This window comes from Garra rufa, chromosome 11 (genome assembly GCF_049309525.1).
Source record: "Garra rufa chromosome 11, GarRuf1.0, whole genome shotgun sequence".
Classification (NCBI taxonomy): Eukaryota; Metazoa; Chordata; class Actinopteri; order Cypriniformes; family Cyprinidae; genus Garra; species Garra rufa.
The window spans coordinates 2,831,888-2,846,354 of record NC_133371.1 but is presented as its reverse complement, the minus strand read 5'-3'; the positions used below and the strand labels follow the sequence as shown (position 1 = coordinate 2,846,354).

The 14,467-nt window shown below is 36.2% G+C and overlaps 1 protein-coding gene across 1 annotated transcript in view; it reads left to right on the top strand.

Annotated features, from left to right (window-relative positions):
• The window catches only part of st14a (ST14 transmembrane serine protease matriptase a), a 33,360-nt gene extending 20,062 nt beyond the window's left edge, over positions 1–13,298 (top strand). Inside the window, exons 11-19 of the mRNA XM_073850407.1 lie at positions 1,533–1,669; positions 4,465–4,569; positions 4,646–4,753; positions 5,589–5,702; positions 5,831–5,944; positions 6,045–6,225; positions 8,701–8,969; positions 9,376–9,512; positions 12,566–13,298. Of these exons, the coding sequence (XP_073706508.1) occupies positions 1,533–1,669; positions 4,465–4,569; positions 4,646–4,753; positions 5,589–5,702; positions 5,831–5,944; positions 6,045–6,225; positions 8,701–8,969; positions 9,376–9,512; positions 12,566–12,724 (1,324 nt within the window). The 3' untranslated portion in view covers positions 12,725–13,298. The remainder of the gene's footprint in view (positions 1–1,532; positions 1,670–4,464; positions 4,570–4,645; positions 4,754–5,588; positions 5,703–5,830; positions 5,945–6,044; positions 6,226–8,700; positions 8,970–9,375; positions 9,513–12,565) is intronic.
• Positions 13,299–14,467: the final 1,169 nt, after the last annotated feature.

The window sequence follows — 14,467 nt, the reverse complement described above, 5'->3', positions numbered from 1 at the left end:
ATAACCTGAATTCTTGTGCTCGACACTCGACTTATCGTGACTAAATTTAAGATGGCGGCGACCGCTCTGTTCCTGGTGGAAAATGTCTGTATAAATCTACTTGTAAATAAACTACCGGTGCTTTTTCTGAGTTCTCAATGTCTCGTTTTAAATGTCAGGGCCCTTGGAAGTCTACCAATGAAGTGTGGAGCTACTTTGTGCCTCGTAAATGGCGTAAAACAGTGATTTATTTACATGGCTATTCTGATGCCCTATTGACTCTCATTGACAACCTGTTGTGAGCATCGGCTAACTGACCCCAGATTTCGGACAGCAGTGGACAAGACGAGATGAGATATGCAAGGTACGTTCACACTCGGTATCATGATTCAATACACTTTAGGTCAATATCACACCGGAGTTCTCCTTTAAGTGATTTATCTTATTATTGTTTTTCCATCAGAAACCTAGCATAAAAGCTTCAGACTTTTTATATTAACTGTAATTGATCTTGAAATCAAAAGTAGCAGGTTTCTGACCTGACAAGTTCTTCATATTAATAACAGTTCAGTGTAAATCTTTAAAGGGATCGTTGGGTGCAAAACTAACTTTTACATGTTGTTTGAACATTAATGTGTGTTAGTAGTTTGTGTACACAACTACCCTACTATGATTGGTATTTTTTAATTTTAAAAATATTATACCCTTTTTAAAATCAGTTCATTCTCAGCTTCTTGTCGTTGTGACGAAACACAGTTGATTGACATGAGCATATTACCTTAGACCCGCATTCACCGAGCTGAAACAATATGAATACAATTGCCACTGTGTGACTCAGGTGCAGAGGAAGACTAATTGAGCGATTGAGGTGTTCTGTTGTTGGATGTAATCATGAACATAGCAGTTGTCATTTACTCCCAACATCTGAGTCGCTGAAGATGCAGAGGTTTAACGTTACTTTCGTTATTAAATGGAAAGCACCGATTCCGATCTACATATGCATCTATGTTCGTGTGAATCATTCGTGATGCAGCTTCACCCACAGCAGAAGCGAGAATAAGGGTTTTTATGCATCTTTGCAAATGGCCTTTCTTAATAATGTGCTTGTGCTTTCTTAATAATGAGCTTAATGGCAAGTTTCACCGATAAATGCGGCTAATGTAAACATAATCCCAGAGAGGGGCGAGCAGAGCTCGGTGGCAGCTAAAGGGGCCATGTCTTAAAATGAGCTGAAATTTTGCAGAGCTTATTTTGACAAGGTAAAGGGGTGTTTACACTACTATTGAGAATTTTTAACCAAAGTATATTGGAGACTTTTCATTAAGACCCTAAAGAATCATATGAACTTGTGGAAAATGGGCATCCGATGACCCCTTTAAATTATCTTTATTTCAAATAAATTATTTCAAGGGGAAACAAGTCACACTCACAAAAGCTCATACAATTCATTCTATAGCAAAAAAAAATGTGACTTAGTATGGGATATCTGTCTATACAGTGTGTGTGTATGTGTTTTTGTATGTATATTTACATAATAATATTTTTTTTTGCAGCACATTGTGTGGGCAGCAGCCTGCTAATACCATGGTCACAGTCAGCAGTAACAAGACGACAGTTATATTCAGATCAGATTTATCACAAGTAGATCGAGGTTTTAATGCCACTTATGAGGTCTTTGAGCCCACTGACCGTAAGTAAATCTCTTACATCTCTACACCCATCTTCATTTGACCCTCTAACTCTAGAACTCTCTATTGTCTATTTATATATATATATATATATATATATATATATATAAACTTGCTACTTGTACTTAGGGCTGGGCGATTCTTTCTATTTTTTTCGATTAATTCGAATATACGTTTTAAGACGATTTTATTTTTTATTAAATCGAGGTATCGAGATTTTTTTAATACAAATATTTCTATATATATATATATATATATATATATATATATATATATATATATATTCAGAACGGAAAACAAATAACGTGTTCTGGTAAAATAACACGAGTCACTAAGGGGACATGATTAGCTGCTTGCTAGCAAGTTAGCCTGTTACATTACAGTACATACAATTTCACTTACCACATAAACAGAGTAGAGAGATGATTGAAGACAATGGCGAATTATTTGCATATCAGGGCTCTAGAGTGCAACCTAATTCCTCAATGGTGCGACTGGTGCGACCAGCAGTTCAAGGGCAAAAAACTACTACGTGCGACTATGAAAAAATATTTAGGAGCACCATGTGCGACTGACCCGACCAGCATATTTGCGTTTGCGCTGAGTGGAGCTTCAAAGGTTTCTATGTGTTTTGCACGTTGACTAATGTATCTCAAGTGTAGAGAGAGTAAATAAGAGACTGAATGGGCAGTAGCTTCGTTTATTATAATAGAGCTTTGTGATATTGCGAACTAAGATGAGTGATTTTAATCATATTTAAGGGAGTTTGTAAACGAGATATTGATTTATTACAACAGTAAAATAAACAAGAAGTTATTATTAAGTGACTTACATTGTCTGACTATAACACTATTGCCTGATTTTGCTCTATTTCGTCGTCAAAAGTGGTCTGAAACAAGTCACAGCTCCGCATCTCCACTCAAACACAGCGGTGTTTCGTTTATGAATGAACGTGTGTTTTTAAACGAATCTAGTGAAATGATTCAATTTCCCATTTATTAAGAGTCACTTGCTTTATTCCTGAATGAATCATCCATTCAAACGAATCAAATGAATGACATGATTCAGTAATTAAATCAGTGTCTTACCACCACCTGCTGGCAGATCGTTTCAGTTATTTAAATCATTTAATATTTCTGTTCAAAATTTTATATTTTTGTATACGATATGTAAAGAGAAAAGCATGGAAATATATATTTTCCTCCCATCTCTTTTTTATTTGTCTTACAAACATTTACTGTGTCTGGTATGATAAGAATGGGGCCTGGTGGAAAGCGATCACTGATGCAGTTGCAATGTATATTGCAAAATATATGGTGCCCATATATATTGTGGAAAAGCTGGGGTTTCTTTACATGCTAAAAGTAGTAGGGGGGGGAAATCATTTTAAATCGGATTTTTTTGTGAAAAAATCGGGGATTTTATTTTTAGGCCATATCGCCCAGCCCTACTTGTACTACTCATTTGTAAGTTGCTTTGGATAAAAGTATCTGCCAAACCACTAGTTGTAAATGTAAGTAAAGACCTAAAAAAATGGTTAATAAGTAAAAACTAGGGCTGTCCCCGAATAGTCGAAGATTCGATGCATCGATATGCGGAGCCTGATTCGACCACCGATCTCACAGTCGAATCTTCGCGGGTGAAACGAGCATCATACCATTTTGGCAATATGGGGGTGCTCAATGTCTAATTGCACACAGAACTACTGGTTTTGTACGGTTATATTACGTTATATACAGCCTTTGATTATGATAATGCAGTAAAAACAAAAGTGAAAAGAAAGAAGCGTTCAATAAATATTTTTAACGTGTTTGTGAATAAATCTAACCACCCCTGTGACAGATTTTCACTTGCCCTGATCCATGATGAGATGCGGACCATTTTGACGGCAGGGATTAGGCGGCGATCACACCGAACGCGTTTTTGCAATTGGAGGCGCCTCTTTTGAATGGTTTTCTGTTGGCAGTGAGCGTTCTGCGCTCTGTTTATGCGCCCCCCGCGCCTCGCGTTTTTGCAGGAGCGCTCCGAGCGCCTGAAGTTGAAAAAAAAAAAATCAACTCTGAGCGGAAAAACGCCCAACGTCATTCGCGTTCTTTTCCATTGTCCAATCGAATGAATGGAGAGGCGGGCCTTCTGTTGTGATGGCGAAAGTTTACCGTTGCTTAAAAAGTCCGGAGACTGCAAGAAATGGAGGAGAAACCTTTGGTGTCTATCGTGGGTAACCAGGAGCTGTATTATTTAGGGTTTCTGCTAATATGACAGTTTACTTAACAGCAAAAAAAACTAAGATTTTAGAGCGTTCGCGCTATAATCCTTTGATTTGACTGACAGGACAGCTGTTTCGGTCGTTGCTTAGCAAAAAAGGCAGTGCTGTGCGCCTCGCGTTTTTAGAACTAAAAGACGCGTTCTGTGTTTTTATTTAAACCTAAATAAGTTCGTCTGTCAGTTGGCAGGCAGTTTTGGTCGCTTTATTAAAAGTTGTTGCTGTGTGCAGTGTGTAAAATAAAATAAAAACTGTTTTACCCTCCTGCTGACTATAGTGTCGTGCCCCTCCCAACCCATTCACACACACACATAGGCCTAGATGATTCGACTATCGGTCGACTATAGAAAGATTCGAAAATTCTGATTCGACTATGAAAATTCATAGTCGGGGACAGCCCTAGTAAAAACTAGAAAAAAAAACGGGTCACACTTTTGACTATTTTAGTAGCCTGAGGGGGAAAAAAGATTTATTTTTTTTTAAGTGGAGTCAGTGTGGACATTAAAAAGTAAATTCAGTTTCTGAATCTTTCAGCCTGCCCGGAAAAGTTCCAGTGTGACAACAAACGGTGTATAGACCCAGACTTGCGCTGTGACGGCTGGAACGATTGTGGTGACAGCACAGATGAGAGAAAATGCAGTAAGTGCACCGTGAACACACTTGCTCTCTAATATAAATTTGCACTCAGATTAAATGTGGATGGCTCTGATTTCAGATTGTGACGCCAAAATGATCCAGTGCAGAAACGGCTTCTGTAAGCCGATGTTCTGGCGGTGTGATGGCGTAAATGACTGTGGAGATGACACAGATGAACTTGGCTGCGGTAGGACCCTTTTTCTGTTTTTTTTTTGGTCCCTATTCCCTCTACATGCATCCGAATGTGACAAATGCTGCCTCCACAGGCAATACAAGGAAATTGCATTCAGTATACAAAGATGTCATCATCTGGTCAGTTTTTTTTTATTCCTGTGATGTCAAAGCTGAATTTTTCCAAATTGAAACAAATAAAGGCTTGAAATATTTTACTTTGTGTGTAGTGAACTAATACAACATACAAGTTTCACTATTTGAAACAAATTATTGAAATAAATGGACTTTCCCTCGATATTCATATTTTTTGGCACATACCTGTATACACATCATTTTTCAAGTTCAAGTCCACCAAGGTTACTCTACTCTCCTGTCTGGTTTGCTTGTTGGACAAAAAGGAAAATTCTGCATTATGATTGGTTAGATTGCCTGTCAATCAGACTCCCGGCGAAGGGTCATTTACAAGTAACAATATACAAGTTATTCTTACATTCACTTTACAAAAGAAAGAAAAATTCACAGTAAAAAGATATGTACCATGACCTACAGGAGGCCGTTTTTATAATTACACTAAAATACCTTGCCAAAAAAAAGTAAGAACTATCTATCAGAGGGCAGAAGGCATGTAGTAGATTGCATACAATAGGTTTCCAGACAAAATTGTATGACTTCTAGAGCAAATTCAATTCTCAATGTTATTGCGATTTGGAAATTACTCTAAAACCCATTTCCTCGGGACGGATCTGAGGACCAACTTCTGCCAGCCTCTGTCTGCTCTCGCTTATTCTCTCTCTCTCTCAGAAACACATCCACACCTGCTTTAAAATGTTTGTCCTCTTTTCCATCAGGGTGTCAGGCTGGACAATTCAAATGCAAAAATGATCAGTGTATCTCAGAGAAGCAGAAGTGTGACGGGAATAATGACTGTAAAGATGGCTCAGATGAAGAAGGCTGTTCAAGAGGTAATACTTTATTTTAGCGTTATTTTCGTTGTTTATTGCATTTGAAAATGTTCAGAAGATATGTTTGGAGACTTACAGCAGTTTCCTTCTGTTCATTCGTTCTCATTGCTTGTCTTCATTTCATACAGATGCTTGTAAAGTCTCAACGTTTCAGTGCGATAACGCCAAATGCATAACCAAAGCAAACCCTGAGTGTGATGGAGTTAATGACTGTGGCGACAACTCAGACGAATCAAACTGCAGTACGTGGCATCTGTTTACTCATATCTTTTCTTCAACACAACCTGCCATGTTTAACATTTGCAATGTTTAACAATATCTCTCGCTCTCTTTCTCCTCTAGACTGTGGTAAGAAGGCTTACACAATGTCTCGAATTGTGGGTGGGCAGGAAGCAGACATGGGCGAGTTCCCATGGCAGGTCAGCCTTCACGTTAAAAACGTTGCACATGTTTGCGGTGCATCAATCATCAGTGAACGCTGGCTTGTGACGGCTGCCCACTGCGTACAAGACGACAAAATCAAGTAAATTTCCTGTTTGTTTCTCTTCTCTTTCTTTTATCTAGAACTGTCATTTGAGAAACTACGTTTGTCAGTACAGTGGTCTCAAAAACAGTTTGGACACTAAAAGTCTTTTCTCCTCACCGAGAATACATTGATTTTATTATAAATACAGTAAAAACTGTAATATTGTGAAATAATATTACAATTTAAAATTAACTGTTAACTATTTGAATCTATTGTAAAATGTAATTTATTCCTGTGAGCAAAGCTGATTTTTTTTGTAGCGTCATAAGTGTCTTCAGTGTCACATGATCCTTCAGAAATCTTTCTTAAATGCTGATTTGCTACTTAGTTGTAATCAATTACTTTTGGTGCTCAATTAATAATGGTTCTTTTATTATCAATGTTAAAAATATGTTTTGATTTGAGTATATTATAATGATTTCTGAAGGGTCATGTGACACTAAAGACTGGAGTAATGATGCTAAAAATTCAGCTTTGAACACAGGAATAAATTATACACAAAATACCGGGGAAAATTACAATATAAAATAATGGTTTTTTTTTTTTATATACTTTAAAATATAATTTATTCCGGTGATGCAAAGCTGAATTTTCATCAGCTGTTGCTCCAGTCTTAAGTGTCACATAATCCTTTTAGAAATCATTCTAATAAGCTGATTTATTAATAGAATGATCAATGTTGGAAAAAATTGTGTTGCCAAATATTTTTTGGAACATGTGATTCTTTTTTTTCTTTTTTTAGGATTCTTTGATGGATAACAAGTTAAAAAGAACAGCATTTATTCAAAATATAAATCATTTCCAACAATGTAAATCTATGCTATCACTTTTTATTAATTTAACATATCCTTGCGGAATAAAAGTATTAATTTCATTAAAAAAAAGAAAAAAGAAAAATGACTGACCCAAACTTTTGAACAGTAGTATATATGGTTAGAAAACCTTTCTCTTTTAAATAAATGCTGTTCTTTTGAAAGAATCAAAAAACCCTGAAAAAAGTATCACGTTTTAAAAAAATATATATTAAGCTGCATAACTGTTTCCAGCAGTGATAACAAATGAGCATATTAGAATGAAGAGTAATGCTGTTGAAAATTCAACTTTAATTACAGATATAAATTAAATTGTAATATATATCAATATTAATAAATACAGCAGAAAAATATGTCACAATGTTACATTTTTTCTGTCTTTTTGATCAAATTAACACAGCCTTGATGAGCATAAGAAACGTCTTTAAAAAAACTTTACAAATTGTACTTATCTGGTATGAAATGAAATACTTTTGTTTTATTGTATTCATTAAATAAATGCAGCTTTGGCGAGTAAGAATCTCTTTAAAAACAGAGTAAAAATTGATGAACAAACTATTTTTGATTATTAATAACAAACATAAAACAAAGTGCTATTTATTTGAAAGAAAAGATAGTGTTGTTCCTGTGTGAACTCGAGAAACTGTCTTCACCACAGTTGATTAAAAGTATTAAAGGGGTCATCGGATACAATACTAACTTTTACATGTTGTGTGAACATTAATGTTTGTTGGCAGTTTGTGTACACAAACACCCTACAATGATAAAAATACACCCAGTGGTATTTTTTTTTTAATCTTCAAAAGTAATATCCCCTTTTTAAAATCAAATCATTCTCAGCTTCTTGTCGTTATGACAACACAGTTGATTGACATGAGCATATTACCTTAGACCCGCCCTCTGATCACCACTGTGTGACTCAGGTGCAGAGGAAGACTCTAATTGAGCGATTGAGGTGTTCTGTTGTTGGATGTAATAATGAACATAGCAGTCGTCATTTACTCCCGACATCTGAGCCGCTGAAGAGGCAGAGGACAACGTTACTTTAGTTTTTAAAAAGAAAGGGCCGATCCAGATCTACATATCAGATCTATGTTTGTGTGAATCATTCGTGATGCAGCTTCACCCAAAGCAGAAGTGAGTATAAGGGTTTTTAATGCATCTTTGCAAATGGCCTTTCTTAATAATGTGCTAGTTAGCATGTTTCACAGCTAAACGCGGCTAAATGCAGCTAAACTTGACTGAAGTTAACATTACAGCTGGTAATCCCACAGCAGAGAGGGGCGGGGCGAGCAGAGCTCATTTGCATTTAAAGGGCCCATGTGATAAAATGAGTTAATATTTTGCAGAACTGATTTTGACAAGGTAGAAGGGTGTTTGTTTACACTACTATTGAGAATTTTTAACCAAAGTATATTAGAGACTTTTCATTAAGACTCTAATGAATCAAATGAACTTGTGGAAAATGGCCATCCGATGACCCTTTTAAGAAATGTCTGAAAGAAATTCTGAGCAGTTCTAGTATAATTTGTTTGCCATAAAGCTACACTTAGCTGTTAAAACTCCATGCGTCTTGTGCAAAATTCATGCAAATTGTGTAAAATATCAGTTACATTGGTTTTCTTACTTATTCACGTCTGTACATCTGATGAATTCACAGATATTCTCAGCCGGGCACATGGGAAGCATTCTTAGGTCTCCACACACAAAGAGACAAAACGAAGGCAACGAGGAGAAACCTAAAACAAATCATTCCTCACCCGTCCTACAACCCCTACACCTATGACTATGACATCGCTCTGATGGAGCTGGATTCACCCGTGACCTACAGCGCGACCATTCGGCCCATTTGCTTGCCCACATCCAAAGACGTCTTCCCTACTGGTGAAACTGTCACCATCACCGGCTGGGGTGCCACTAGAGAAGGGGGTCAGTAAAAGAGCTACACAAAAATGCTTTACTTCATCTCAAGATCAAAAATTCTTAGCAGTTGCACTTTACAATAAGGTTCCATTTGTCAACATTAGTTAACACGAACAAACAATGAACAACACTTCTAAAGTATTCATTAACCTTAATGTGTTTAGTTAGTTGATTTTGACATTTACTAATACATTATAAAAACTAAAAGTTGTATCTGTTATTATTATTTCTTAGAATTGAGTGAACACAAAATAACAATGAATAGTTCAATGTGTTAACATTAGACAAATGCAATAGTAACTAATACATTTTTAAAATCTGTTAATGGACTTGAGGGAACATGGACTAACAATGAATAGTAAGTCAGTTCTTAAGCTTATTGATTTATATGTGTGTGTGTGTGTGCTTTCAGGCTCTGGAGCGACTGTGCTGCAGAAAGCGAAGGTTCGCATCATCAACAGCACAGTGTGTGACACTCTAATGAATGGACAAATCACGTCTCGCATGATTTGTGCTGGCAATTTGGCAGGAGGAGTGGATGCTTGCCAGGTAGGTTACATATGGGGCTCAAAAGTCTATTTATATGGTTTGATTATTTTATCATTATTATTATTATTATTACAGGTGCATCTCAATAAATTAGAATGTCGTGGAAAATTTCATTTATTTCAGTAATTCAACTCAAATCGTGAAAATTGTGTATTAAATAAATTGCACACTTTCTGAAGAAGTTTAAGTCTTTGGTTGTTTTAATTGTGATGATTTGGCTCACATTTAACAAAAACCACCAATTGACCATCTCAACAAATTAGAATTCTTCATAAGACCAAAAAAAAACATTTTTAGTGAATTGTTGGCCTTCTGGAAAGTGTGTTCATTTACTGTATATGTACTCAATACTTGTTAGGGGATCCTTTTGCTTGAATTACTGCCTCAATTTGGTGTATCGTGGAGGTGATCAGTCTGTGGCACTGCTGAGGTGGTATGGAAGTCCAGGTTTTTTTTAGCTCTGGCCTTCAGCTCATCTGCACTTGTTGGTCTCTTGTTTCTCAATTTCCTCTTGACAATACCCCATAGATTCTCAATGGCAGTGATTCTCAACTCCAGTCCTCGAGGCCCACTGCTCTGCACATTTTGTATGTCTCCTTCATTTAACTCACCTGATTCAGATAATCAGCTCGTTAGGAGAAAGATCCATGAACTTAACTGAGTGTGTCAGATTCAGAAACATACAAAATGTGCAGAGCAGTGGGCCCCGAGGACTGGAGTTGAGAATCACTGCTCTATGGGGCTTAGGTCTGGTGAGTTTGTTGGCCAGCTAAGCACACCAACACCATGGTCATTAACCAACTTTTGGTGCTTTTGGCAGTGTGGGCAGGTGCCAAATCATGCTGGAAAATGAAATCAGCATCTTTAAAAAGCTGGTCAGAACAGGGAAGAAGGAAGTGCTCTAAAATGTCTTGGTAAACGGGTGCAGTGACTTTGGTTTTCAAAAAACACAGTGGATCAACACCAGCAGATGACATTACACCCCAAATCATCACAGACCGTGGAAACTTAGCTCTGGACTTCAAGCAACTAGGGCTATGAGCTTCTCCACCCTTCCTCCAGACTTTAGGACCTTGGTTTCCAAATGAAATACATAACTTGCTCTCATCTGAAAAGAGGACTTTGGACAACTGGGCAACGGTCCATTTCTTTTTCTCCTTAGCCCAGGTAAGACGCCTCTGACGTTGTCTGTGGTTCAGGAGTGGATTAACAAGAGGAATACGACTGTAGCCAAATTCATTGACACGTCTGTGTTTGGTGGCTCTTGATGCCTTGACCCCAGCCTCAGTCCATTTCTTGTGAAGTTCACCCAAATTCTTGAATCGGTTTTGCTTAACAAGCCTCTCAAGGCTGCGGTTCTCTCGGTTGCTTGTGCATCTTTTTCTTCCACGCTTTTTCCCTTTCACTTAACTTTCTGTTAACATGCTTGGATACAGCACTCTATGAACAGCCAGCTTCTTTGGCAATGAATGTTTGTTGTGAAGGGTGTCAGTGATTGTCTTCTGGACAACTGTCAGATCAGCAGTCTTCCCCATGATTGTGTAGCCTAGTGAATCAAACTGAGAGACCATTTTGAAGCTCAGGAATTCTTTGCCTGTGTTTTGAGTTGATAATCTGATCAGCATGTCACCATATTCTAATTTGTTGAGATAGTGAATTGGTGGGTTTTTGTTAAATGTGAACCAAATCATCACATTTAAAAGAACCAAAGACTTAAACTACTTCAGTCTGTGTGCATTGAATTTACTAAATACACAAGTTTCACAATTTGAGTTGAATTACTGAAATAAATGAACTTTTTTACAACATTCTAATTTATTGAGATTCGCCTGTAATATTTAGACAAAATAAAGTGATGCGATCTAGGAAAACTCAAAGCATTGGGGAAATTTTACCTTTTTTAGGTTGATACCATATGAAAGCTTAGGTTCAATGGGTTCAAGCCCTTTGCAAAACTTTTTATTTTGTCCATAGCTTGAACGTAACAAAAGGTATGGCTATTGTAAGTTGGCTAATAGCTATGATTTTCAGAAATGGAGTTTTGAGAAAAATGGATTTAAGGTAATAAATAAAAAATAAATAAATTAATAAAACTTTGGGTACCGTAGTTTACACAGGACTGGTGGGGAATGTGCACTGATACACCTTTAATAACCCTTGAATGTATACCTCGGGTCTTTAGCAACCCGAGACGTCGTTCACTACCCTCTCCTTCTTATAAACAATATAAGAAGAAAAATCAAAATATAAAACAATATCTGTTTTCTGATTATTTTTTTATTTTTTTTGGTCAAAAATGTGTAAATATCTGCAATTCTTTATTCCTCTAGTTTATTCCTCTGTTTAACAGACAGTAATGACGTGATGTTTCACTCATAACTATGGCAGGCATAAAACGAAAGAATATCATCTGCAAAAATGTAACTTGTTTGAGTGGCTTTACTTGCCTTTTGAGAGCAATTCTGCCCTCCAAAGGCAAAGTGCAGTAACTACGCTAACACTGAAACTGAGAAAAATGTCTTTAAAATTTTTACACAAGCTAGTCAAACATGTTGACATGCATGTTACACTGAACAAATTAATTGAACCAGGGAAAAAAGTGAACCAGGAGACTTTGCCACAAGACAAAACAGTTGTCACAAAGGCCATTTTAAGCCTTAACTCAATTTTGACAAATGTGTAGTTACTGCGCTTTGCTTTTGGAGGGCAGAATTACTGTACGCAATAAAATAAGAGAAGAGAAAGACAGTCAATTCTGCTCGCTGCATTAAATCTATTTTTTCTGCACTAAACAAGTGCATTTTGCCAAGATATTTTCAGAGATGATAGGTAAGATGTTATAGAATAGTAATTGAATGAAAAACCTAATTTTGACAAAAACCTATCAACCTATTTTTTGAATTTCCTGAAAACATCCCAAAGCGACATCCAATGGTTTTTCCCAGATCACATCATATATAGACTTTCAGTATCAGGCATTTATTGATTTGTTTTTTTCACTCATGGTAAACTTGCATCATCCTCCATTTAAATAACATATTTTCTTTGCTCAGGGTGATTCTGGCGGTCCTATGACCTATCCAACAAATGACCGTACGTTCCTGGCGGGAGTGGTGAGCTGGGGTGACGGTTGTGCTCGCAAAGACAAGCCGGGCATCTACACAAATGTCCCGAAATTCCGGGGCTGGATCAAGGAGAAGACAGGAGTATAAGTTGCTCTTATAATGAACTGTGAGAAATTTTATGAACCGTTTTGTTTTCTCAGGTCACAGATGTTTTAGTAACATATATGGAATAACCCAGCATAGTCTGGTTGATGAGCGGGATGGACTTTGACCTGTTTTTTTGCCTTTTGTTTTATACATTTGTATATTTTATGAGGAGAGCGGTGTGAGGGTTTTATTCTGTCTTTAGGTGTGTAAATAAATGTCTTATTTTCTCCTTTTAAAGATTTTGTGGTTTTTAAAATGATCCTTTCTTTTATGAATGTGAATGATTTGATTTTGTTTTGGTCTGTATCTTCGGTATTCGTTGGTTCAAGGAGTGTGTGTTTCTGGAGTCACACTCACATACTTTAATGTGAACTTCTTCAGTCTTTTTATCAATTTTGTCCAATATGTATGTACTGTGATGTGACTAAACAAAGCTCGAGTTACACGTGGAAACGCTTGAAAAGGAGTCAGGAGTGCTTTAAATTTGATTCAGGGATTACATTTAACACTTTTGAATAAATTTAGAGACAAAAAACTTAGCAACCTTTTACAAATAAAATGTGTATCTGGTTAATACAGTGTGAAATGTGTGTAATGCTTTTACTGAAAGAGTGCAACAGTCTGGTTCCAGAAGTACAAATTCCATTCATGTTCTGCATATTGCAATACTGACTTAGTGACTCCAGATATTGTCAATTGATAGAATATGCCGTCTGTCAGTTCATTGTTAATAGTGTTGAACAAAGCTGTTGGTAAAGAATTATACGTGTATAGATGGACAATTATTTTGCAACGTTTTGTATTTTTTCATAGTTCACCCAAAAATAAAAATTACCCCATGATTTACATAACAGCAGTTAATAATAATAATGATAGTTTCACTCACTGATTTTATTACCTCTATTCATTATTCTACTCATTAAATTTTGCTGTTGGATTTTTATTTGGACATAAAAGCGCAATTATAACATTTAAAATCATATTTTGTCAAAAGTGTACCGCTTCATACTGAGGTGTCTGTTTTTGCAATTATGCCACATTACGATTGTGATCAAGCCTTAAAATGGTGTTATAAAGGGAAGTCTTGGAGAAAGTATATTATTAGCTATGTTAAATCCAGATACCATTCTATTTTTGGGGTGTAGAACAATCAAACTCAGTCAGAAAGTGTCATATAATTTAGAGATGAAGGAAACATTTTTTAAATTATAAACAGTCAATTTGAGGCCAGCCTCACAATTTATAGAAATATTATTTAAAATAGAAATTAAAATAATAATAATAATTTAGCAATTCAGCTTAATTAATTGATTGTGCGTGTACAGGTTTAATCTCCATTGTGGGGACCAAATATTTACAGAAAGAGTCAAATCCAGTGTTGGGGGTAATGCATTACAAGTTACGTAATAATATAACTTTTTCCAAGTAACTAGTAAAGTAGTTACTTTTTAATTGACAAGAAAATATCCGAGTTACTTTTTCAAATAAGTAACACCAGTTACATTCCCCCCACTTATTGATTAAAAGCTCTCCTGTCCCCATGTGGAGAGAAATTGTAAAATGGTACTTTAGTTCTAGAATAAATGTGAACATGCAAAAAAATTATCTCACTTACAAAAAAACAGAGTATTCCTCAAAACAAATAAAAACAGTGAAATTCAACACAACCCTGCAATAATTAAACATGTTAAATAATACAAATATCCTTTATGTATTTAATCCCATTTTATTCACCGATGTTTT